The following is a 27,281-nucleotide window of genomic DNA, read 5'->3' on the forward strand; positions in this document are numbered from 1 at the left end:
GGCCAAAGGAGGTGTTGGCTTTGGGAATGACCAGTGAGATATACCTGCTGGAGCGCAGACTACCGGTGGGTGCTGCTATGGTGACCAATGAGCTAAGATAAGGTGGGGATTTGCCTAGCAGTGATTTATAGATGGCCTGGAGCCAGTGGGTTTGACGACGAACATGTAGTGAGGACCAGCCAACAAGAGCGTACAGGTCACAGTGGTGGGTAGCGTATGGGGCTTTGGAGACAAAACGGATGGCACTGTGATAGACTACATCCAATTTGCTGAGTAGAGTGTTGGAGGCTATTTTGTAAATGACATCGCCGAAGTCAAGGATCGGTAGGATAGTCAGTTTTACGAGGGCATGTTTGGCAGCATGAGTGAAGGAGGCTTTGTTGCGAAATAGGAAGCCGATTCTAGATTTAACTTTGGATTGGAGATTCTTTATGTGAGTCTGGAAGGAGAGTTTACAGTCTAACCAGACACCTAGGTATTTGTAGTTGTCCACATACTCTAGGTCAGACCCGTCAAGAGTGGTGATTCTAGTCGGGTGGGCGGGTGCCAGCAGCGTTCGATTGAAAAGCATGCATTTAGTTTTACTAGTGTTTAAGAGCAGTTGGAGGCTACTGAAGGAGTGTTGTATGGCATTGAAGCTCGTTTGGAGGTTTGTTAACACAGTGTCCAATGAAGGGCCAGATGTATACAAAATGGTGTCGTCTGTGTAGAGGTGGATCTGAGAGTCACCAGCAGCAAGAGCGACATCATTGATATACACGGAGAAAAGTGTCGGCCCAAGAATTGAACCCTGTGGCACCCCCATAGAGACTGCCATAGGTCCAGACAACAGGCCCTCCGATTTGACACACTGAACTCTATCTGAGAAGTAGTTGGTGAACCAGGCGAGGCAGTCATTTGAGAAACCAAGGCTATTTAGTCTGCCAATGAGGTGGTTGACAGAGTCAAAAGCCTTGGCCAGGTCGATGAAGACGGCTGCACAGTACTGTCTATTATCAATCACGGTTATAATATCGTTTAGGACCTTGAGCGTGGCTGAAGTGCACCCATGACCAGCTCGGAAACCGGATTGCATAGCGGAGAAGGTACGGTGGTATTCGAAATGGTCGGTGATCTGTTTGTTAACTTGGCTTTCAAATACTTTCGAAAGGCAGGGCAGGATGGATATAGGTCTGTAGCAGTTTGGATCTAGAGTGTCACCCCCTTTGAAGAGGGGGATGACCGCGGCAGCTTTCCAATCTCTGGGGATCTCAGACGTTATGAAAGAGAGGTTGAACAGACTAGTAATAGGGGTTGCGACAATTTCGGCGGCTAGTTTAGAAAGAAAGGGTCCAGATTGTCTAGCCCAGCTGATTTGTAGGGGTCCAGATTTTGCAGCTCTTTCAAAACGTCAGCTGTCTGAATTTGTGTGAAGGAGAAGCGGTGGGGGCATGGGCAAGTTTCAGCGGAGGGTGCAGAGTTGGTGGCCGGGGTAGTGGTAGCCAGATGGAAAGCATGGCCAGCTGTAGCAAAATGCTTGTTGAAATTCTCGATTATTGTAGATTTATAAGTGGTGATAGTGTTTCCTAGCCTCAGTGCAGTGGGCAACTGGGAGGAAGTGCTCTTATTCTCCATGGACTTTACAGTGTCCCAAAACTTTTTGGAGTTAGTGCTACAGGATGCAAATTTCTGTTTGAAAAAATTTGCCTTTGCTTTCCTGACTGCTTGGGTATGACGCTACAAGCTTGGCACACCTGTATTTGGGGAGTTTCTCCCATTCTTCTCTGCAGATCCTCAAGTTCTGTCAGGTTGGATGGGGAGCGTCGCTGCACAGCTATTTTCAGATCTCTCCAGAGATGTTCGATTAGGTTCAAGTCTGGGCTCTGGCTGGGCCACAAGGACATTCAGAGACATGTCCCGAAGCCACTCCTGCATTGTCTTGGCTATGTGCTTAGGGTCGTTGTCCTGTTGGAAGGTGAGCCGTCACCCCAGTCTGAGGTCCTGAGCGCTCTGGAGCAGGTTTTCATCAAGGATCTCTCTGTACTTTGCTCCGTTAATCTTTTCCTCGATCCTGACTAGTCTCCCTGTCCCTGCCGCTGAAAAACATCCCCACAGCATGATGCTGCCACCACCATGCTTCACCGTAGGGATGGAGCCAGGTTTCCTCCAGACGTGACACTTGGCATTCAGGCCAAAGAGTTCAATCTTGGTTTCAGACCAGTGAATCATGTTTCTCATGTTCGGAGTCCTTTAGGTGCCTTTTGGCAAACTCCAAGCGGGCTGTCGTGCTTTTCACTGAGAAGTGGCTTCCGTCTGGCCACTCCACCATAAATGCCTGATTGGTGGAGTGCTGCAGAGATGGTTGTCCTTCTGGAAGGTTCTCTCAGATCCACAGAGGAACTCTGGAGCTCTGTCAGTGACCATTGGGTTCTTGGTCACCTCCCTGACCAAGACCCTTCTTGCTCAGTTTGGCCGGGCAGCCAGCTCTAGGAAAAGTATTTGTGGTTCCAAACTTCTTCCATTTATGAATGATGGAGGCCACCGTGTTCTTGGACCTTCAATGTTGCAGAAATGTTTTGGTACCCTTCCCCAGATCTGTACGTCGACAGAATCCTGTCTCAGAGCTCTATGGACAATTCCTTCGACCTCATGGCTTGGTTTTTGCTCTGACATACACTGTCAACTGTGGGACCCTATATAGACAGGTGTGTGCCTTTCCAAATCATGTCCAACCAATTGAATTTACCACAGGTGGACTCCAATCAAGTTGTAGATACATCTCAAGGATGATCAATGGAAACAGAATGCACCTGAGCTCAATTTGGAGTCTCATAGCAAAGGGTCTGAATACTTATGTAAATAGGGTATTTATTTTTTATAAATGTGCAGACATTTCTAAAAAGCTGTTTTCACTTTGTCATTATGGGGTATTGTGTGTAGATTTGAGGAAAAAAACGAATGTAATCCATTTTAGAATAAGGCTGTAACGTAACAAAATGTGTAAAAAGTCAAGGTGTCTCAATACTTTCCGAATACATTGTACATGTTATCAAAATGTCACGCCAGGGTAAGCCTACACGAAACACAACCCTTATTTTAAGTGTTTCTAAAATGAATGGTGGGAAAACAATTGGAACCAATTCCCTGTTCAGGTTTTGTGGGTATTATGACACCGCCACCGTTTAAACGACTTCAAGCCCAACTCAGGTATTTGATTAATATATTATGACCCAGTTCTGGTTCTCTGTTGTGAAGTTAAATTTAGTGTGTGAATCAACTTGTATGAATGTTTCTGTGTAATGGTATTGTACATTATCAATACCTCGACTAAACCATAGTTTTGTGATCTCTCGCAGACAAGAGTACACTACTAATTTATTGTCTGACTCAATTACGCGAGATTTTATTTTTGTGCTTCCGACATAGTGTCCTTCTCACATATAATCACTGACAGTAAGAACATGGATCCACAAAGTGGCGCAGATTCGCAATTGTATTTGTCCTTTTATGAGGCAGTGCCACTGCGGAATACAGACTTAAAAGACCAGGGGAAATGTTATCAAATGCGAAAAAATGTCTGACATTACATGCACATGATTGTTATTTTCTCTCTGACAGACTCTAAAGATGCCGAATAATGCCAAAATATCTCTGTAGAAATGCACAATAAATACCGAAATCACATGACTTGCCCAAATCAGCCACCCCTGTCCTGTGATTGGAGTGCTTCTACCAGGACTTCCATCTGATTGGCCCAAATAGATGTCAATCATTTAGAGCATGACCATAAATTGATACATTTTATATCAATCAAGTCGTTGCAGAACACACAACGATATGTTTTTGTCTTTCTGACTGCTCTCATATTCGCTTTGAACAACCTATGACAAGAAGCTATGAGGGGCTGGTACATCGTAACTGTGCTGTTGTGGAGCGCAGTTGGTAAGCTCTCGAGATGTATGCGTTTTTGTCAAGACAGAGTTCATTGGAAGTTGATAGATTCTGATCGTTTTCTTTATGTTTATGTATTGCGTATTCGATGCGTCCTGTCTTTACTCACCCAAATGTAGGCCTACTATAGAATTATTTGTAGTGTTGTTATTGTCTGAACTGAATTCTATTCTGGTGTTTTTGATAAAATGCTAATTGGGAACACAACAGTTGCCGCGCCTGCACAGATCTCGTGACACCGGGCGACCTGACCGCACTGCTAAAACTCCCAGTCAAATATCTCAGAATGACCGGGTTCAAATTACAGTAACTTCTATGACAAGACCCTGCATGTTGCACTGGTAAACAAATGTCGTTGACTCTGACTCAGGGGTAGGATACTGCTCTATTGTAGCTGAGAAAAACTCCACTCCATGGTGAAGGAACCACGGAGTGGAATTTAGTCAGCTAACGTTAGCGCCATGTCGCATAACTGGTTTAGTAACTGTCAAACTAATTTAGTTACAAAATCGTGATTAACATTAGTCTTTTTTTTTTTTTAATAAAGAGGAAGCGTGTGCCACTGCAAGCTGGCTTGTAACTAGATGTATTTTGGCATAACATTAACACATTATCTCTAAACTGGAATCGTGTATACTTTTCCATTCTGTGGGCACCGACTGTTGACTCGCGTTGCTTCTGACTAAAGTAGGCAACGAATTATTATTTTTGAAGAATACAAGAGTGAGTGAGAAAGTAAACCTCATCTCAGTCTGTGATAAGTCGTCAAAGGTCATCCAGCCAACTGAGCTTCAGACTTTGACACGTGGTGGTCACAAGCCTGGTCTCGACTGTTATCCTATGTGTTGTTTACTTTGTTGTCCTGCAACAATAAGTGCAAATCCCACTCCACATCTGTAACCCACTTTCTTCTCTTAGGTCACAGTGGAGGGGTAATGTTAGCAGTAATAGTATGAGAGGGGTTAAGGGTAGACTCTGGAATATGACATCTTCATACACGTCTGGCATTGACAGAGGGGTTAAGGGTAGACACTGGAATATGACATCTTCATACACGTCTGGCATTGACATGGTCTTTCTCCTCAGCCACAACCATAGAGGGAAAAGCTGTCCCTTCAGTCCCAGACTTCGGGAAGGCATACCATGTCAAAGGTGAGTGAGACCTATTGTTTTTGAACTGAGGGGTCACTTAATGTATCGGTATAATATATATATATATCCTGTCCTTTTTTATGAGCTGTCAGTAACTACTAGATTACACCATTTACATTTTAATCATTTAACAGACGCTCTTATCATAGCGAAATACAGTTAGTTACTTTAATTAATTACATTTGTGTGTATCAGGTGTGATCTCCCTGCCCTATGCTGAGATAAAGGAACCGTTCGAGGCCTGGTTTGACCTGACGGGGAGGACAAGCCGCATCGACTATTACCATGGTAACTATTTACACATTAGCTGTACAATATTCAAGCAAAATGGCTCCATGTTCTCGCTCAGGCAAGCTGGAATATCCATCATATTGCTTATGCCTATAAAATCCTTGCAGATTTAAGCAAGAAACTAGGTGAAGTGGCTAGGGGTTGTTTTTGGGTGGACAGGGCCTGTGATTTTTTTGTTGTTGTCTCAAATTACATCCTTTTGAGCAGAGCCCTGTGCTGCAGCGCTGATCAGAAGTAGTGCATGTTAGCAGCAGGGTTGTAGTGGATGTCATTTGAGACGTGTTGTCAGTGAATCACGTGTGGAACTGAGAGGCCTTTGTTCTGAGTCTACATCAGTAGACTGAAACCTCAGCTTCTTCTTTTAAATCATGTTATAAAATCCCAGAGATGAGGAGATAAGTAATGAGGAGAGAACCACTAAGACCAGGGATCTCTAACTCTATTCCAGGGTGTGCAGACTTTTGTTAGTCCAGCACTAACATGCAGTCAACTTCAATTCTTATTTTCTGTGTTGTCATGGTGACCCTCAGGCCAGGTGTCGACGTACCAGATTGGGGTGGAGCTTCCGTGGGGATCGGCCTATAAGATCACTCCTGAGACCACAGAGGTGGAGCTAAACATTATGAAGTGTTTCCAGGTCAATGGAACCAAAGAAGAGCCAGTCACACCTCAGGGATCCTTACCTGACCTCCAGGGGTTTACGGTAGGTGTGTGTATGTGTGCGTGGTAATTCATTGAGTTTTTCAATGAATACAGGTAGTTTTGAGAAGTTATACGTAAAAAGAAAAAGGTATTTGTGTGTAGTTCCTCAAGATGGAGTACTATGGCGGAGCGCTGTGTGAGGTCTGGCAGAACGTGACAGCTGTCGGACACAAGAAGAATACCTACACACTCTGGGTGACACGCCCTGAAGGAGGGGTTCTGGGAGGAGCTGAGCTGGCCACGCCCCTACACTACGAGATGATGGGCTACAACACCCTGCTGGGGTCCCATTATGATAAATATCTGGTCGACTACAAGGAGTTCAGCTCAAAGTTTGACCCCAAGGTCTTCGCCCTGCCTGACGGTTAGCACGCACAAACACAGCCCTCACGCCATGTGACCATTAGTGAACAATCTTAATCCTTGTCGGTCACATCTCTCTCTACTCTCTCTTTAGGGATGAGCTGTGGTTCATTTCCTGGCCCGGGGGTGGAGCACCACCTGCTGGCCAATCCGATGAAAGATCTGATCCACACTTCCTCGTTAGGCCATGCCCAGCGGTTGTTTGGCCACTTCAAGGAGCAGTTTGGCCGTCGTTATGGTGATGAGAGGGAGCACGAGAAGAGAGAGCACGCATTCGTTCACAACCTCCGGTGAGGGAGCTAGAGGGAGAGGGCAAGAGATAAACAAATTAAACGGAAGAGAGGGATTGAAAGGGTTTTAGGGCATTTGGTTGTTACAAATTCTGTCTGTTCCTCTCTCTCTCTATTCCCCCCACTCTTCTTTCCTCCATCACTTCCTCTCCCAGGTATGTCCACTCTATGAACCGTGCTGGCCTGTCGTTCTCCCTGGCGGTCAACTCTCTGTCTGACCGCTCCATGTCTGAGCTGTCTGCTATGAGGGGCAGAAACAGAGGGAAGAGACCCAACAATGGCTTGCAGTTCCCCATGCATCTATACACTGGAGTACAGGTCCCTGATCAGCTGGACTGGAGGCTCTATGGTACGTGTGTGTGTGGTAGGGAGGGTAGGGTGTGTGTTGGGGTGGTAAGGGGAGTGTGTGTAGAGCAGATGAGGCTGGTGGGAGGAGCTGTAGGAGGACTGGCTGATTGTAATGGCTGGAATGAAAGAAATGGAACGGAGTAAAACGTAGTTTCCATATGTTTGTGTTTATTTATTCAGTTCCAGCCATTACAATGAGCTGTCCTCCTATAGCTCCACTCACCAGCCTCCACTGGTGTAGAGGGCGGGAATGTGTGTGTGTGTGTGTGTATTGTAACATAATGTCTGTATTTTCTAGGTGCTGTGACTCCAGTGAAGGACCAGGCGATCTGTGGTTCATGTTGGAGCTTTGCCACCACTGGAGCAATAGAGGGCGCTCTCTTCCTGAAAGTAATATATCTCACACACAGTGATTTAGAATAACTTCAGTTGGAGGGGTGTTATAGCTGTTTATTTGGATCCCCATTAGCTTTTGCAGAAGCAGCAGCTACTCTTCCTGGGGTCCACAAAAAACATGACCAGTGGCAAAACACTGATAGACTGAAGGACAGTCACATAAATGTAAAATACAACGATATACAAACAATACAACAAAAAAGAATACAAACGATGCAACAAATGTTAATGCATCTTAACAGAACCTGCAACTCGTGTAATGAAGCAGCCAATAAAATGTCATTTTCAAACATTTGCCAAAATGCAATTCTAAACAGGGCACCTGATAGCGGTACCATATGTGACAGGGATTAAAATCTTGGTTAAAAACAGAGGGGGGGGGGATCTAAAGATGCAACAACTAGGATGGGTTGCTAATATGACTAGGATTGTGCCTTTGGCTTCTGGACAACGAAAGGAAGTTCATATGAAAACCAATAGAACAGGAGTGAAATAGCATAGCGGTGGTTCCAGTAGGGAAGTAAATGGAAATAATATAATTACTCCGTCTGTACAGAAGTAAATCAAATTATTCAAAATACTTTGCCAGAAAGCATGATTTAGCCACAGAGGAATCAAGGATTATTAGCTTCTTTTAAAAAAATAGCTGTGGATTGTTTCAAATCACAAGATTGTAGGCCTATGCCTATTCGGGCAGCGTGCGTGGCAATAGGCCGAGCTGATTATTGAGTTGCGGCGGTCAGTGAAAAGCATCTAAGATGTGTCTTGAGTATCATTTTTAATGTTTAGACAAGAAGAAGGGGAGGGGTGTGTGGTGTAGATCTAGGCCAGTCTCTCTCCAGAATGGCTCAGCTGTCTCCTACCAATTCTTGCGCATTCATCGAGTTGTTTGCCCTTTGAGATTAAAAATAAATAAATTCCCCATTACATATGTCACCAGTAGTAAATATACTGTTAACCCCTGTCATTTGGTTACATTAATTTCTGTTAATGCATGTATTAATTAGTCATTTACCATTCTCAGAGTGGAAAAGTTCTTTGCAGAGTTCAGAACCTGCTACACTGGTGAGAAACAAGTTTAGGTTTATTTCATAACCATCATTTAAGAGATTTGTAAATTTGTTTCATTGTATTTTGTTTGAAGGGCTCCATGAGAGCAATGAGACTGTCTGTCTGGTTTCTCTCTTCATAATGTTGAGGGAGCGTGTGCGCGCCTGATCACACAGAATTACCTGGACTTTATTTGAGATTTTTATGATTAACCACGTGACAATGATTTTGAGAAACGAAAAACATTATTATTGAAATGAAACTGTTCCACGAAAAATGCGCATATGGAAATCATAACTGGCACGTAGAAATGGTAAGCTTTAAACTCACTTCCCGCCTATGAAGTGTTTTTATAAAATAATTGCCTCCACGTTTCCATGGTCAGATTTTGCCTATAGGCTACTTTGAAGCAAGGTAAGACAAACATTCAGGTTTCAAACAATTATGTATATTTTCAAAATGCGTACTGCCTCCAACTCACCTTTTAAAATGGTTGGTGACGCGCTGATAGTCTGTTGCCTGCACTTGAATGGTGAATGGGAGATGTGCTTCAATTACCAATTGATACAAATGGTAGCAATTATTTATTTTTTATCGTGCACCAAAACTTTTTTGAACACATGATTGCGTTTAGAGTTGTTGTGCAATGAATGGGCTTATAAAAGCATGTTTTACTCCAGAAGTCACCAGCTGAGAAGCAGCAGGGGAAATCTCACTCAAAATAGGCTCTGAATGCTGTGTGCATATGATAGTTGTGTTGGATAAATAAGATGCATGATGACTAACCAAAATACACACAGGGCTATTTAATTCCACTAAATTAGGAAACCCTGGTGTTTGTGTTCCATGACATGTTTAATCTTTCTTTTCAAGGTAATTTTGCTATTTGCGTGAGTACTTGGCTCTGTAGAATACTGTGCGTTGCCATGAATTTGTTTTGGACTTGGGGACTGTGAAGAGACCCATGGTGGCATGTTTTGTGGGGTAATGGGTGTCTGAGCTGTTATTTGATTATGCAGACAATCTGGAATTTTCATCACAGGAATATTTCTCATAAACTAGAAGAGAAGCAGTTCATCTCTCCTCAACCTCAACCAGGAAAGACTGTTGTGCATGTTGTTAGTTCTGTATGTGCTGTTAAGGGCAAGGCATGCTGCTTTGTTTTGAGCCAGCTGCAGCTTTGCTAGGTCTTTCTTTGCTACACTTGACCATATTACCAGACAGCAATCAAGATGGGACAAGACCCGTACAGTTGATTTTTGTGTAGAAGAACACCGATCATCTTTTTTATAACACCTATCCCATCCATCTTCACAACATGTGATGGCAGGTGAAGTAAAGCCATAGCGAGTGAGTTTCATCAATAACATCAAAGGCTGCACTGAAATCTAACAATTCAGCTCCAACTATCTTCTTATTATCTTTTAACCAATCATCAGTCATCTGATTCAGTGCAGTACAAATTGAGTGCCCTTCTCTATGTATTCTGAAAGTCAATAGTTCACTTGTTCTCTGAAAAATGGCATTGTATTTGGTCAAACACAGTTCTCTCCATCAGTTTACTAGGAACAGGCAGCAAACTGATTGGGTGGCTGTTAGAGCCAGCAAAGGGTGCTTTACTATTAATTTTTTTAGGCAGTGGAATTACATTAGCTCCCTTCCACGCCTGTGGACACACACACTTCTTTAGACTATAGAAAATGGGGGTGGCAATACAGTCTGCTACCATTCTCCATAAATTCCCATCAAGGATTCCCACACTAACTTGACCAAATTCAAAACGGCAATCCTTCTCTTTCATTATTAGATCTTTTATAGCAGAAATTGATGGTTCACTGTTCAAGGTGGCCATTTCACTTCTGAGTTTTTCCACTTTACTTGTAGTTGTTGAAATTATTGCAGATTATCTAAAGGTTTTGTTAGAAATGACCCATCAACTTAATGAACAATGGAAATTAATTGGATTTTCTGCCTATAATATCAGCAGTCTGAGCTGTAGCACATCCCTGAGGATGATGATTAATATTGTCATTTATTCAAAGGTAAAATGGATGAAAAATAAATAAACTGGCAACTTGTTCACACTTAATTAGCTACAGCTTGTGAACACAATTTTTCCTCCCACGTATTTGTATTGTCAGTTGATAATTATGTAGTTTAGGTGTGTTTTAAGTTCTGTCTAGCTGCAATGTACTCTGTAATATACTTCAATGCATCACCACCATCTCTGGTCTCCCTGCACCCAATAATACTACACAGTCCATATCCACCAGCATTCCTTCCCTTCTGGCGTTGCCTAGCAACTATACATTTTCAAGACAGGTTTATTATTATGTGCTGTCACGCTGAGGATTCACCATTCCCTTGAGAACAACACACCCTCATTAGCAGTAGTAACTGATGGCAGTTCAGGAGATTTTTTATGGGACGTGTGTGGGGGGGTTCAGGGAGTTCGTTGAACTTACATGAGTCAATTAAGGTGAAGTTGGGACTTATTTGGGAGAGGTGAGGGGTAGTCTTAGTTGGAGTAGGGGTGTGAGTTGAGGAGGGAGATGGTTGTTAGTCTTGTGTCACAGTGGTCCTCCTTTGTACCTCTGCCAGCTCAAAGGAAATGACCTCGTCCTCTCAGTAGGAAGTGACCGGGAGGTGCTGTGTCCCACCGCATTGGCAGGTTCATAAACATACTTCTTCCCAGGGAGCCAATCAGATTCCTCCCCTCTGTGACCTCATGGCAACCTCATAGCAACCCACAGACACAGCTGTGGAAGTCGCTGTGTATAAACAGTAATTAGCCTCTCGCATTCTCTCTCCCTCTTTTTTTTTTTTTTCCCTCAACTCTTCATTTCCAGTCTTCTGTTAACAGGTCTGTTTTATTTATTGCCCCGGAGAAGTAGAATGTTTCTCACCCAGTTTTAATTGTCAATTCCTCCCTCCCTCCTTCTCCCTGTAGTCAGGGTCTCTCCAGGTCTTGTCCCAGCAGATGTTGGTAGACTGTAGCTGGGGCTTTGGTAATAATGGATGTGATGGAGGAGAGGAGTGGAGGGCCTATGAGTGGATCATGAAACATGGAGGCATCGAAACAACGGAGACCTATGGATCCTACATGGGCATGGTGAGATGCGCGCGCACACACACACACACACACACACACACACACACACACACACACAGAGAACTAGTCTACGGAGGTAATCCCCAGGGCTCTATGCTTTGCCTGCAGCTCTTCACTATTCACATCTCTTACACACATTTTATAAACTCATATACTCTGACAAACAGGACATGTAAATCTTTACAATATACTGTACTTTAACCTAGTGTCTGACTCTATCTCTCTCTCTTAACAGAACGGCCTGTGCCACTTCAACTCTTCCCAGCTGACAGCCCGTGTCCAGAGCTACACCAATGTGACGTCAGGTGATGCAGAGGCCCTGAAGGTGGCGCTGTTTAAAAACGGCCCAGTGGCCATCAGTATTGACGCAGGACATAGATCCTTTGTCTTCTACAGCCACGGAGTCTACTACGAACCCAAATGTGGTGAGTTATATTCTATAGAGCCATCAAACTCATCTCTGGACCTCGAAGTCAGTTCCACTGCGTTTTTTCATTTCCCCCCTATAATCAGGGACGGATTTTTAGACCTGGGACATCATGTGGGTGCAATTAATTATCAGGTAGAACAGAACCAGCAGGCTCCAGACCTCGTAGAGTAAGAGTTGAATACCCCTGCTATAGGGTATACACAGCTATTCTTCAAATCTGTCTGAGGTGTTCCTAAGGGCTCCTCTCTTTCTCACTCGATCTCTTTCTTTCTTCCCCCTCCTCTCTCTCCTAGGAAACACCACTGACTCCCTGGACCACGCGGTGCTTGCAGTGGGTTATGGCGTCATGGAGGCGGAGCCGTACTGGCTGGTGAAGAACTCCTGGTCAACCTACTGGGGCAACGACGGGTATATATTGATGTCTATGAAGGATAACAACTGTGGTGTTACCACTGATGCTACATATGTTACACTGGCATAGAGCGAGGGAGACATGAAACACACGCACACACAGTTACCACTCCTTTTTAAATTATGAAAGGAGTGGGTATTTGAAATTGTGGAATAGTATCGGGAGTGTGTTGTGCACGGGATGAAGTAATCTTGTTCAGGTAGTGATGTTTTTAGATATGTTTATTGCTGGTCGGCTCACGCGCACACAGTGCCTTGTTCTCCCTGTCATATATAAACACTTTGTGTGTCACACACTTGTGTTCTGGAATCTTGGAATCGTCTCAATAAATGTTGAATGTTTTTGTACTCGACGCTCTGTGTTTTTCATTCATGACATTATAGGTGCATCATGCTGTGTGAAGCAATAGTGTTTTGCGAACTCATGCGAAAAAAATCTTAAGTCATTCTCGTTGGCACCAAAAGTTTAAAAAGTATTGATAGGGGACAGAATGCGGTCGGACCATCATATAATTGGCATATACATTACTCTTACTGAATTTCCATGTGGGTGAGGATATTGGAAATTTTATCAAAGCCTATTGGATGATAACTTGTTTTTAACTAGGACAGAGGAATTTATAACTGATTTTTTTTCCCCGACATAACATAGGTACAGCAAATCCCCTTATTGTATGGGACACTTTTAAATGTGCCTTTAGAGGCCATGCAATTCAGTACTCATCTCGAAAACAAAAGCAATTTAGGTCAAAAGAGTCCATACTAACAAAGGAAATAGAAGGTCTAACAGAACAGATAGCGAGCAATAAAAACTGTAACATAGAGGCACAGAATAAATTAGAGGAAAAACAATTAAAGACTAAGTCTGGGAAAACCCCAGGGTTGGATGGCATACCAGTCGAGGTATACCAAACCTTTTTTGATATACTCAGGACCGTTATTAGCATGTTTTAACCACTCCTATGTAAATGGTAGATTATCAGACACTCAAGAAGAAGGCCTGATTTCATTATTACTGAAAAAGGATACAAGTGGAAAATATAAAGATCCAGTCCATTAAAAAAATTGGCGGCCTCTTACACTTCAGTGTTGTGATGCAAAAATTCTAGCAAAATGTATAGCGCATAGAATTAAAAAGGTGTTGTCGGACATTATTCATTCTAATCAGACAGGTTTTTTACATGGCGATACATTGGAGATAATATAGGGCAAGTACTGGAAACAATAGAACACTATGAAAAATCTGGGAAGCCAGGCCTACTATTCATAGCAGACTTCGAAAAGGCATTTGATAAAGTATTTATTTATTATTATTATAAAGTACGACTGGGGTTTATATAGAAATGCCTGGAGCATTTCAATTTTGGACAATCTCTTATAAATTGGGTTAAAATCATGTATAGTAACCCTAGGTGTAAAATGGTAAATAATGGCTATTAAGTTTTAAACTGTCAAGAGGAGTGAAACAAGGTTGTCCACTATCGGCATATCTATTTATTATTGCCATCGAGATGTTAGCTATTAAAATCAGATCCAACAATAATATCAAGGGATTAGAAATCCAGGGCTTAAAAACAAAGGTGTCATTGTACGCTGATGATTCATGTTATCTTTTAAATCCACAACTTGAATCCCTCCACAGCCTCATAGAGGATCTAGATACATTTCTAACCTCTTTGGATTACAACCAAATTATGATAAATGTACTATATTACGTATTGGATCACTAAAAAATACAACTTTTACATTACCATGTAGTTTACCAATAAAATGGTATGATGGTGATGTGGATATACTCTGAATACATATCCCAAATGAAATAAATGATCTCAAATTTATTTTATAGAAAGTTAGCAAAAATAGATAAGATCTTGCTACCATGGAAAGGTAAATACCTGTCAATTTGTGGAAAAATCACCCTGATTAACTCTTTAGTATTATCCCAGTTTACCTATTTGCTTATGGTCTTGCCTACGCCTAGCGAACAGTTTTTTTAAATGATATGAGAAAAAAATATTCAATTTTATTTGGAACGGCAAGCTAGACAAAATTAAATGGGCCTATTTATATAATGAATATGAATTAGGAGGACAGAAATGATTAAATATTAAAGCATTAGACCTATCACTAAAAGCTTCAGTCATACAAAAATTATACTTAAATCCGAACTGGTTCTCTAGCAAACTAGTAAGATTGTCTCACCCAATGTTCAAGAAGGGACTTTTTCCCTTTATTCAGATTACAACCCCTCACTTTCAGGTATTTGAAAAGGGAATAATCTCCCAAATATCACTATTTCTAAAACAAGCCATAGAAAGTTGGTTGCAATTTCAATTTAATCCTCCAGAAATGACAGAACAAATATTGCAACAAATATTGTGGTTAAACTCAAATATACTAATTGATAAAAAAAAACTTACTTTTTTGAGAAAATGTTTATAAAAGGTATAATCTTCGTAAAATGATATTATCGGTAGGAATGGTGGAGTTATGTCGCACATGCAGCTAACAAAAACATATGGAAATGTCTGCTCTACCCAAAATTACAACCAAATAATTGCAGCATTACCGCAAAAATGGAAGAGGAAAGTGGAAGGAGGAAAAAGTAAAGAACTTGTCTGTCGGCCTTGCATTAAAGAACATAATTGGTTAAAGAAAATTGTGATTAATAAAAAGGTTTACCAGTTTCATTTAAGGACCAAAAGATTGACAGCCATCCCATATAGATTGTAAAATAGTTGGGAAGAGATTTTTGACATACCGATTCCATGGCATAGTGTTTATGAACTGATACGCAAAAACGACGCCGGATTCATAACTTTGAATTTTTCAATTTAAATTATTATATAAAATTCTTGCTACCAATAGAATGTTATTTGTATGGAGGATACAATCTTCCCAGCTCTGCAGATTTGGCTGTGAAGAGACAGAATCATTAGATCATTTGTTTTGGTACTGTACATTTGTAGCTTGTTTCTGGACACAGGTCCAGGAATGGCTGAAGGATTGCAATATTTGCATGAAGCTGACCCTGCAGATAGCACTACTGGGTGATCTGAAAAGTCATAGTCAATCGATCAATAATATAATAATACTTTTAGCAAAGATGTTTATTTTCAATTCACAAACTGTAGAAACAATGAGAATAGAAAGGTTCAGAACTTTTGTAAAACATCACAGTACAGTTGAAAAATATATGGCAAATAGAAATCCAATATGGATGGTGTTAAGAGATAGATGGGAGGTGTTGAATGGAGCTGAAGGATGGGACTAATAACAACAACTAATAACAACAAGATAACTAGTGTAAGACATGCTGTGTCCATAATAAGTATATAGGTTATATATTGTGAGATTTTGTGAAAGAGCACAGTTAGAAAGATATGGCATATAGAAGCATACCAGATGAACATCATGAAAATGATCGGAGGAAGTTCAGGAGTAAAAACAAACAAAATATAATTAGTGACTGTGTCCATAAAATGTATATAGTATGTATAAGCATGAAGTAGAGGCCTAATCATTGTTGTTCACTAGTTTACTCCAATTAGGGTGGGGTTGGAAAGTAATAAAGGGAAATATATATATTTTTAAAGGATATGTATGAATGTATATGTACAGTGGGGAGAACAAGTATTTGATACACTGCCGATTTTGCAGGTCTTCCTACTTACAAAGCATGTAGAGGTCTGTAATTTTTATTATAGGTACATTTCAACTGTGAGAGACGGAATCTAAAACAAAAATCCAGAAAATCACATTGTATGATTTTTAAGTAATTAATTTGCATTTTATTGCATGACATAAGTATTTGATCACCGACCAACCAGTAAGAATTCCGGCTCTCACAGACCTGTTAGTTTTTCTTTAAGGAGCCCTCCTGTTCTCCACTCATTACCTGTATTAACTGCACCTGTTTGAACTCGTTACCTGTATAAAAGACACCTGTCCACACACTCAATCAAACAGACTCCAACCTCTCCACAATGGCCAAGACCAGAGAGCTGTGTAAGGACATCAGGGATAAAATTGTAGACCTGCACAAGGCTGGGATGGGCTACAGGACAATAGGCAAGCAGCTTGGTGAGAAGGCAACAACTGTTGGCGCAATTATTAGAAAATGGAAGAAGTTCAAGATGACGGTCAATCACCCTCGGTCTGGGGCTCCATGCAAGATCTCACCTCATGGGGCATCAATGATCATGAAGAAGGTGAGGGATCAGCCCAGAACTACACGGCAGGACCTGGTCAATGGCCTGAAGAGAGCTGGGACCACAGTCTCAAAGAAAACCATTAGTAACACACTACGCCGTCATGGATAAAAATCATGCAGCGCACGCAAGGTCCCCCTGCTCAAGCCAGCGCATGTCCAGGCCCATCTGAAGTTTGCCAATGACCATCTGGATGATCCAGAGGAGGAATGGGCGAAGGTCATGTGGTCTGATGAGACAAAAATAGAGCTTTTTGGTCTAAACTCCACTCGCCGTGTTTGGAGGAAGAAAGATGAGTACAACCCCAAGAACACCATCCCAACCGTGAAGCATGGAGGTGGAAATATCATTCTTTGGGGATGCTTTTCTGCAAAGGGGACAGGACGACTGCACCGTATTGAGGGGAGGATGGATGGGGCCATGTATCGCGAGATCTTGGCCAACAACCTCCTTCCCTCAGTAAGAGCATTGAAGATGGGTCGTGGCTGAGTCTTCCAGCATGACAACAACCCGAAACACACAGCCAGGGCAACTAAGGAGTGGCTCCGTAAGAAGCATCTCAAGGTCCTGGAGTGGCCTAGCCAGTCTCCAGACCTGAACCCAATAGAAAATCTTTGGAGGGAGCTGAAAGTCCGTATTGCCCAGCGACAGCCCCGAAACCTGAAGGATCTGGAGGTCTGTATGGAGGAGTGGGCCAAAATCCCTGCTGCAGTGTGTGCAAACCTGGTCAAGACCTACAGGAAACGTATGATCCCTGTAATTGCAAACAAAGGTTTCTGTACCAAATATTAAGTTCTGCTTTTCTGATGTATCAAATACTTATGTCATGCAATAAAATGCAAATTAATTACTTAAAAATCATACAATGTGATTTTCTGGATGTTTGTTTTAGATTCCGTCTCTCACAGTTGAAGTGTACCTATGATAAAAATTACAGACCTCTATATGCTTTGTAAGTAGGAAAACCTGCAAAATCGGCAGTGTATGAAATACTTGTTCTCCCCACTGTATATATTCGAGAAAAACTTAAAAAACATATGGGGGATTGGAAGTGATGCAGACAATTACATTGATGGAAGTTACAATCTATCTGCAATATTAAAGCTGATCTACCCCCCCCCAAAAAAAAACTCATGCTTAAATAAGACCTTACTCTTCCCAACACACACTCAATAATAATAAATAATATGCCATTTAGCAGACTCAATCAGTCGTTCTAGACACATAATTAAATAATGCAGATCTGGAAGCCTTGTTGTTGCTAGCAGTAGCGCCATATATACAAAAGTATGTGGACACCCCTTCAAATTAGTGGATTCTGCTATTTCAGCCACACCCGTTGCTGATAGGTGTATAAAATCGAGCACACAGCCATGCAATCTCCATAGACAAACATTAGCAGAAGAATGGCTTTACTGAAGAGCTCAGTGACTTTAAACATGGCACCGTTATAGGATGCCACCTTTCCAACAAGTCAGTTTGACAAATTTCTGCCTTGCTTGAGCTGCCCCGGTCAACTCTTAAGTGCCTCTGCGCGCAACGTCAGCACAAGAACTGTTCGTCGGGAGCTTCATGAAATGGGTTTCCATGGCCGAGGAGCCGCACACAAGCCTAAGATCACCATGTGCAATGCCAAGCGTCGGCTGGAGTGGTGTAAAGCTAGCTGCCATTGGACTCTGGAGCAGTGGAAACGCGTTCTCTGGAGTGATGAATCACGTTTCACCATCTGGCAATCCGATGGACGAATCTGGGTTTGGCTGATGCCAGGAAAACGTTACCTGCCCAACTGCATAGTGCCAACTGTATAGTTTGGCGGAGGAGGAATAATGGTCTGGGGCTGTTTTTCATGTTTCGGGCTAGGCCCCTTAGTTCCAGTGAATGGAAATGTTAACGCTACAGCATACAATGACATTTTAGACGATTCTGCACTTCCAACTTTGTGGCAACAGTTTGGGGAAGGCCCTTTCCTGTTTCAGCATGATAATGCCCCCTGTGCACAAAGCGAGATCCATACAGAAATGGATGCCGAGATCGGTGTGGAAGAACTTGACTGGCCTGCACAGAGCCCTGACCTCAACCCCATCGAACACCTTTGGGATGATTTTGAACGCCGACTGCGAGACAGGCCTAATCGCCCAACATCAGTGCCGGACCTCTCTAGTGCTCTTGTGGCTGAATGGGGTCAAGTACCCGCAGCAATGTTCCAACATCTACTGGAAAGTTTTCCCAGAAGAGTGGAGGCTGAAATAACAGCAATGGGGGGACCAAATCCATATTAATGCCCATGATTTTGGAATGATATGTTCGACAAGCAGGTGTCCACATCCTTTTGGAAATGTAGTGTATATGGCTATGGATCAAATCTAACATTTGCCAATCAATCCTAACATATCCTACCAAACCCCAACCATGCAGTGTTGGGTCAGATGCCCCATAAAAATTTTTATATATAACTTTTACGTTTATTCAGGGGGGCCCAATTGAGACCAGAGTCTCATTCTCAATGGTGCCCTCGGAACAAAAATTAACATCATATTAACTCAATAAAACAGCAAACAAACAAGATACAGCAGTGACAGATGTACTACATTTCAACAACACATATTACTACAATCAACCAAAACACTTGCAAACCTCTGAATTATACCTGCATAGGGACTTTATAAGAGCTACATAATGCTAAGTTAGCGCTACATATGAGACTCGGGTATTGTAATAAGCTACATAGTGCATGCGTTCACATTCAGAAGCTTTATTCTGATGTATTCTCAAGCTAGTATTCTCGAGTAATAGTTATCTGGAAAAAGATAAGATAGAAAAGGCAGTAAGATAGTAAGTACCAAAACGGCATAGATATACCACATACGATTTAGATATGTAATGACATAGACATACAGTACCATGATAATAGTTAATTGGTTCTCAATAAAATAAAAATGTTTATTGTTTTAGAAAGGAGAAGGTTGACAGGTCATCAGTGCGCAATAAAGCGTATAGCCTACAGAACTAAAGCCTAGACATTTGCTCAGGGGGTTAATGCAAATCTTCAGGTCTCAGACAAGGTTACTCATCACATGAGCATGTTACACCAAACTACCTAAAACGTTGTTGAAAAACTGTCATTTTTTCTGTCAGTTTTGGTGCAAAGAGGAAGAGTATGTGCCGATTCTGTCCTGCTTTAGTGGCCTGTCCCCGCCAATGAAAAGCTGTCTGCAACAAGCTGTCCAATCAGCAACGAGTCTCCATGCTGAAGAACTCAGAGCAGTTCTGATTGGCTCACACACCTGGCACGTTTGTGTGTGTTTTGGGGTTATTCATTCGTTATTACCACCCCAGCAATTGTATCTAATTTCTGAAAACCAAAACCAATGCTACAAGTTTGAATGAAGAGCGCTAAAAAAAGTGTTCTTTCTGTATAGGAAAACATGGGCGATTCATTTACCGTAGGATTTATGAATGACCCCCTTATTGCTTGTGTGTGTGCGTGTGCATATGAGTGTGTGTGTGCACATGTTGGTCTGTTACTTGTATTGCATAGTGCTTCTATACAGATCTTCTGTATGGTATGTGGTTCTGAATCTTGTAATGATTGAGAGGTTGCATCATGTAGATTCTACTCTGTGTGTTTGTGTGAGGGTTGCTGGGATGTGTGTGTGTGGTCAGGACTCCGTTGCTAGGCGCTGTAGTTCCTGCCCCTCTGTGCTGCTTGCTGATTGGCTAATGTCCTCTCCTTGGTCCTTCTTTGGAGGAAACCTGAAGTAGAAAACAAACGTTTAAAACAAAAACACAGTCAACAAACACACAGGTTATGGTTGGAAATAGGGGTTAGTTTGTGGACTTGATTGTGTGTTGATGTGTGTATGTAGAGTATGTGTATCAGTATGTGTATCAGTCAATTCAGAATGTTAACATCCAGGCTCTGTCGTAGCCGGCCGTGACCGGGAGACCCATGGGGCGGCGCACAGTTGGCCCAGCGTCGTCCAGGGTAGGGGAGGGAATGGCCGGCAGGGATGTAGCTCAGTTGGTAGAGCATGGCGTTTGCAACGCCAGGGTTGTGGGTTCGATTCCCACGGGGGGTATGAAAAAGAATAATGTATGCACTCACTAACTGTAAGTCGCTCTGGATAAGAGCGTCTGCTAAATGACTAAAATGTAAATGTAAATGTTAACCAAATTCCAATTCCACATTTTCCTAATTGAAAAGCATTGGACAAGAATTGGAATTGGAGTTGGAATTTCATTGTGCTTCCTGAATTGACTGGAATTGACCCCAAACCTGGTGTGTGTTTGTGTCTGTCTGTCTGTCTGTCTGTCTGTCTGTCTGTCTGTCTGTCTGTCTGTCTGTCTGTCTGTCTGTCTGTCTGTCAGTAGACATAGTACCTAGTATCCCAGTTCTCTGCGTCTTCCACGGTATCCGGTAGCGGTCTGTTAGCAGTCTCTGGCAGTGCCAGGGCCAGAACTGCGCCAAGCAGGGGGGCGGAGCCAAAGATGAGCATGGGCAGAGAGGGGCTTCTGGTATGGAGCATGTTGATAAGGGGGGCTAACACACCCCCTACACGAGCAAACATACTGGACACACCTATCCCTGTCTGCCTGTAGACACACACACACTGGTAATTGAAGTTAGCAATCACACAAATGAATGCGCACGCACACACACTTCTTACCGTAGTACAGTAGGGAAGATCTCAGCAGTGTAGACATAGATAACAGCGAAGGAAGCAGTGATACCAAACTTTCCTACCATGGCTAGACCTGTTAACAGGTTGGGATGGTCTGAGAGAGAGGGATAGAGAGAGAATATTTTGTACATGTTTTTGTCATTTAGCACAACGCTCTTTTCCGCTAGGCTACCTGCCGTGATGTTTTGTGGACAGACTAACAGCTGTTTTGTGGACAGAATTCACCCAATATGTTACAAACACCCCCCCTCCCCCCCCACACACACACACCTGTAGGTACAGTTAGAGTGAGCAGACAGGCCACGCCCCCCAGGGCCAGAAAGCCACTCTGGGATAGGCGTCTGCTCCAGGGGAGGAACAGGAGGACCAATGACCTGGCAGGGATCTCCACCAATCCAAAGATGAACTGAGTCAGGTAGAGGTCTGAGCCCAGTTTAGCTACACCTAGCGACAGGCCATAATACACCAATACATTCACAAACCTAGAGAGAGAGAGAGCAGGGTTAGACACTGATACACACATACACACAGTCTTGGATAACTAACCTTCTGGGGACACACAATTCAGTCCCATTCAAAATCCTATTTTCCCTAACCTTAACCTATACCCTAACCCAAAAACCCAACCCTAGCTCTTAACCCTAACCCTAAAACTAACCCTAGCTTCTAAGCCTAAACCTAATTCTAACCCTAACACTAATTCTAACCTCAACCCTAAACTCCCTAGAAATAGCATTTTACCTTGTGGGGACTAACAAAATGTCCCCAGTTGGTCAAATTTTTGTTAGTTTACTACAGGTATAGTTAAACACATCCACACACACACACACACCCACACTTCTTAGTTACCAGACATAGAAAAGGATGAGAGCTCTTTTCCTCATCTGGGGTGTTCTAAGGAGATCTGCAGCTGAGTGACTCCTTCTACCTTCCATATCACACCTGTCCACCTAAACATACACACACATAAAATACTTTATTTGCATGCTCAAACACTGTGAAAAACACAAGACGTGTCTGTGTGGTACCTGTACAGTAGGTGGAAATACACGTCCGTTGACTGTAGCAGCTTTGCGTAGTAGAACAATGGCCTCCTCTCTCCTGTCATTGGCTAGCAACCACCTAGCTGACTGAGGAAGCACCCTGAGGGGAAAGAGAATGAGTATATAATATATAATATCATATTGTATTGTATACAAAATGATTGACGCGTTTGTCTCACCCATTTTTTTATCTATTGCACACCTATTTTAGCCTACTGGATAAAAAACAAAATGTATTTCTGTTTTTCCATAATGTCTACTGTGTAATATTTATTGTGAGGTTAATGTATTATATGTATTCAAGTGACCGGATGTTCATTCATCTAAAGGTTATTTAGGTAGGTGTGTTTCAGTGGTGTATGATGACCTGACGAAGATCCAATTCGGATCGAAACGTCACCATGGGAGAATACCAGAGTTGCAGACATTACTTTTTTCTTCTGGGAGAGAAAGAGACATGAATAGTGAAGAGCAACCGGCCAAGCATAAGTGTGTGTGTGTGTCCTCACCATATATAGAAGATGAACAGAAAGCCAGGAACAGATATAGCCAGCTGTAGTTTCCTCCAGTCTCGTATGAGGTAGGCTAGTCCAGCTATTAGTATGTAGCCCAGGCCAAAGAAGTAGTCAGTGAAGACACCAGCTAACATACGACGCTGGGTACACGTCCACTCCGTACCTGTGGAGAGGAGGGATGGAAGGAGAGGGGGAGGAGAGGGTGGGAGGAAGGCAGAGGAGAGAGGAAGGAGAGGGGGAGGAGAGGGTGGGAGGAAGGCAGAGGAGAGAGGAAGGAGAGGGGGAGGAGAGGGTGGGAGGAAGGCAGAGGAGAGAGGAAGGAGAGGGGGAGGAGAGGGTGGGAGGAAGGCAGAGGAGAGAGGAAAGAGAGGGGGAGGAGAGGGTGGGAGGAAGGCAGAGGAGAGAGGAAGGAGAGGTATAATACGGGTTAGGATTAGGGGAAGGGGGATTAAGGTTTGAGTGGATCGGGTGGTGTGGAACTAAGGGGTTTAGGTTTCTGAGAATGGAGCTAGGGGTTAGGGGTTAGGAATAATGTGTGTTCTGGGGTTGGAAAGAAGGAATGTAGGTGATGTCATTGTGGTACTGTTTAAATTCTAATAATGGATTGAATGTTTGGCAGAATGGTCTCATGTAAATTAGTCTCGTGTAAATAACAGTCTTATATCAATGACAAAATGATTGTCAACATTTGGGGGGGGGGGGGGGTATACGTGTGCGTGTGTGTGTGTACCCAGTACGAAGGCGTTGATGATGACTCCAGAGATAGTAGTCCCCACTATAAATCGCAGTAGGACATACACAGGGAAGTTTGGAGCAAAAGCCACAGCCACTCCAAACACTGTCTGTAGTGCTAGGGAGAGGAGCAGGGCATACCTCCTACCAAACCTACAGAGAGAGGGAGAGGGCGAAGGGAGGGAGGGAGGGAGGGAGACTAAGTATTTATCAAATTGTATGACATCGAAGTTACAAATTCATTGTTGTACCTGTTGACAATGGGTTAGGTTTTAGGTAGGGGTCAGAGGTTAGGGTTTAGGGCAGGTGTACTCAAATACTATTTGAGAAGGTCCAGTCACACAAATTTCCTAGATGGCTAAGGTCTGGATGGATATTGTCATTTATCGGCGTAGTACCAAACCCCCACCTCGCGACCCATGCGACCCCAAATTGTTCACACCCCTCTTTTTGGCAAAGAAAACATTTTGCAGTTTTGAAGATAAGTTCCTACAATTCTACACATTTTGCCATGGGGCTTACATAATCTGGCCATGGTAACTACAAGATTTAGATAGCTGGTTAGTTAGCCTAACTTACCTACCTAGCTAACATCCTTTCTAGCTAACATAGGCTGGTAGTTAATCAACTGTAAATTCCTGACAGGTTATAAATAGCTCTCTAAGGTCTATCAGTGAATGACATAACAAGAGGAAAACTGCTCATGCATTACCAGATTTCGAAATTGCACCTTGTGCATTCTACTATTACAACTCATAACAGCATTAAATTGAAAGTCTGACTGTTCATTTAAGTCGGGACCCGTGGTCCTTATTGACCCCGTTCTGGGAGTATGGCTGGTTTAGGATCTGATGGTAGAGGTCAAGGTTTATTGTAGGTTCTACAGATGTAGGATCTTAATCTGATCACCCTGTTGCAGGATAACATTCCTGCAATTCAGAAACACTAGTAGTGTATTTGATGTTTAAAAAGGATTCTGAAGTTTGTAATTTCCACTTTGAAATTTCCCTTACGAAGAAATGTATCAACCCCTACAAAAATGTCCATTAATTATAATCCACATAGTAATTCACATTTCCTGTTGCTGCAGGATTTTTTCCTGCTGTAGTATGTCTCAAATTAAGATCCTACATCTGTACCGGTCTGCCATAGCTTCAAAGATGACAGTTTCCTCCAGCAAACCCAACATGTAGAGAGGGTCCGAGGTCCGAGGTCTGAGGTCAAGGGTTATGTTATGTACCTGTCTGCCATAGCTCCAAAGAGGACTGCTCCCACCAGAAGACCTAACATATAGACAGAAGACCCCAGACTGTTGAGCCATGCCTTGTCACACACCAAGTCCCACTGTAGGAGAGAGAGAGAGAGAGTGAGTGTGGCGAGACAGCGCCATGGTAGTATGGAAGTGAACAGATGAGACTAACATTTTCCTAGTAACCCCATTAATCCGAACACATTATAAGGGAAAGGCATTATTTACCTCGGTGACGGTAGTGCTTTGATAAATCTCCTGGCTGTACACCCATCCGTGCTTGCAAGGCGCGCGCGCAGTCCCGTTCTCTATTAGAATGTCCGTGAGGAAGCAGGAGTCGTCCACCTGTGGGTCCACCGGGATGCTGAGGTTCAGGTTTGCGGTAACAGTAACGGATGAAGTCAAGGCCATGCTACCGTTATGAACGTTATTACCGGGGGCTGAGCTCGGGCTGACCCGGCAGCGATGTCCTGGTGTAGCCCCGGTAAAGATGCTGGCCATCATGTGAAAACCCAGTTGGATCTGAGGGAGACAGATCCACACGTACAGAATCTTCTGGTACTTTCCAAACCCTCCTACAGCTGTTAGAATCTCGTCAAAATTCATTTTCAATCAATTCAATGCTCTTTTGAAAAATATATTATTTTAATCTAAATTAGACATTTGCCCTATTGCTGCTATTTGACCAAGTCTCTTTTGCAAAATAGATTTAATCTGAGATTAAAGTGATCTGGATAAATAAATGAAAAAGAAAAAACGAATATATTTTGGTCCAAGTGTCTCCTATTGTACTAGGCTATAGGCTGGACAAAAATAAACCGAATCACTATAGCCAACAAAAGGCTGTAAATCACTAGGCTATAGTCTATAGTAGTAGCCTGCCTGCACGCAATCGCAGTGTGCGTGTTTGTCTCCTGGAGAGAAAACCAGACAACAACAAACCAACATGTGCCACCGTGTGACAGTGGACAGACAGGTGCGTGTGTCCGGTGTCCGCTCTCAGCCGTCAGTGAGGGGTATGGTTTTGTTCTTCTCACATGTCCTGGCTGAGCCCCTTACAAAATCACTCGAAAGAATCCCTCTTATCTAACAATCCACCCCACCTCCTCCTCTCTCTAAAATCAGTTGCAGTAGATTATCTTCCTTTTCCTTACAATGCATATGGTGGTCAACTATGCATAATAGTGTCTCACATTCAAGTATGCACAGTTTTATATTACAATCAAAGCCTTCTCTCAGAACATCGTAAATAAAATAAATCCTCAGAATCGCGCTTCGGGCAGAGTCCCTCTGAAGAAGCCCTTCCGAAACCCAGAACTGCACAACAATCTTCTGTATTAACATGCACCTCAAATCATAAGTCAACTGGAAAGCATATAAACAGTTAACCAAACGCACAAGTTACGAAGAACATTGTCCCACAAAAGAATATGCACCAGTGAAAGCCAGCGTCCGATGCGTGTCCCCGAGGGTGGATGTTATAAATACCGTGTTTTTGTGTGATGAAGGGGGGCTATAGCTACAAAACCGGGGAACCAGGGGAAACCGCGCGAGCGGACCAATAGCAGAGCGCGGAGAGACATGAACGCGCACTTTAATCGGGAGCGAGCGTTGTGATATTATTGGGGTAGTCTGGGATGGCAATTATTGATCGTATAAATAGGTAGTCTATGAATAATAACCGCTGGAGCATGATTCATTTATCATCATCCGAGTGGTTTGTTTGTGTTTGGATGTAGTCTGTCTTCTTTAGTGTCCATAGATGTCACTTAATTTACTATTTGTTAGGTAATAAATATGCTAACAATAAACTTGAATTTAGGATGAGGTAAAAGTATCGATTTCAAAAACATTTTAACTTCAACGAGAATCGAGAGTATAGGCCTACTAGGCTGCGTTTAGACAGGCAGCCCAATTCTGATATTGTTTTTCCACTAATTGGTCTTTTGAACGATCAGATCTCTGAAAAAGATCTGATGTGAAAAGATCAGATGTATTTGGTCAAAATATAAATTATTGAGAAAAATATCGGAATTGGGTTGCCTGTCTAAACGCAGCCCTAGATGCTGCACCTGTGACCATCCCTGTCCACTGTTTGGTGGTGCAGAATTTAGTGGCGTTGAACATCGTAATTCTGATTCTGCCTCTTTCCGCTTCAGTGGTGCTGAATCGCTGTTATTATTAGCTTCTTTGTTTATGCTACTTTACATCAGAACCATCGGACCTTTTACTCTGGTGACAAAGTCCCCACACTGCACTCATGATGGACATTGGTGTCACAGTCAGGGCAACATCTCCTCTGTGAAAGCCTCAACAGTGGCGCTGTACTGACGCCTTGTGTTCACATGTGGTACTGCAGGACCCTCCGTTCACT

At 42.8% G+C, this 27,281-nt stretch overlaps 2 protein-coding genes across 2 annotated transcripts; one reads left to right on the top strand and one right to left on the bottom strand.

Annotated features, from left to right (window-relative positions):
- The first annotated feature begins 3,761 nt into the window (after nucleotides 1–3,761).
- On the top strand, nucleotides 3,762–12,823 carry LOC311124010 (digestive cysteine proteinase 1). Its single transcript, XM_084158243.1, has 11 exons — nucleotides 3,762–3,921; nucleotides 5,017–5,082; nucleotides 5,278–5,370; nucleotides 5,904–6,076; nucleotides 6,178–6,439; nucleotides 6,533–6,728; nucleotides 6,884–7,077; nucleotides 7,375–7,466; nucleotides 11,473–11,634; nucleotides 11,870–12,059; nucleotides 12,358–12,823. Exons 1-11 carry the CDS (start codon nucleotides 3,876–3,878, stop codon nucleotides 12,543–12,545), a joined length of 1,662 nt encoding a protein of 553 aa, XP_084014369.1. The 5' UTR covers nucleotides 3,762–3,875; the 3' UTR covers nucleotides 12,546–12,823.
- Nucleotides 12,824–20,345: 7,522 nt separating this feature from the next.
- On the bottom strand, nucleotides 20,346–25,513 carry LOC311111235 (organic cation transporter protein; the record flags this gene model as incomplete). Its single annotated transcript, XM_084153950.1, has 10 exons — nucleotides 20,346–20,439; nucleotides 21,067–21,279; nucleotides 21,354–21,462; nucleotides 21,639–21,850; nucleotides 22,218–22,318; nucleotides 22,397–22,511; nucleotides 22,921–23,089; nucleotides 23,657–23,811; nucleotides 24,899–25,002; nucleotides 25,136–25,513. 10 exons carry the CDS (start codon nucleotides 25,511–25,513, stop codon nucleotides 20,346–20,348), a joined length of 1,650 nt encoding a protein of 549 aa, XP_084010076.1.
- Between the last annotated feature and the right edge of the window lie 1,768 nt (nucleotides 25,514–27,281).

The sequence above is a fragment of the Coregonus lavaretus genome (assembly GCF_964263955.1).
Source record: "Coregonus lavaretus genome assembly, chromosome: 3".
In the NCBI taxonomy this organism is placed as follows: Eukaryota; Metazoa; Chordata; class Actinopteri; order Salmoniformes; family Salmonidae; genus Coregonus; species Coregonus lavaretus.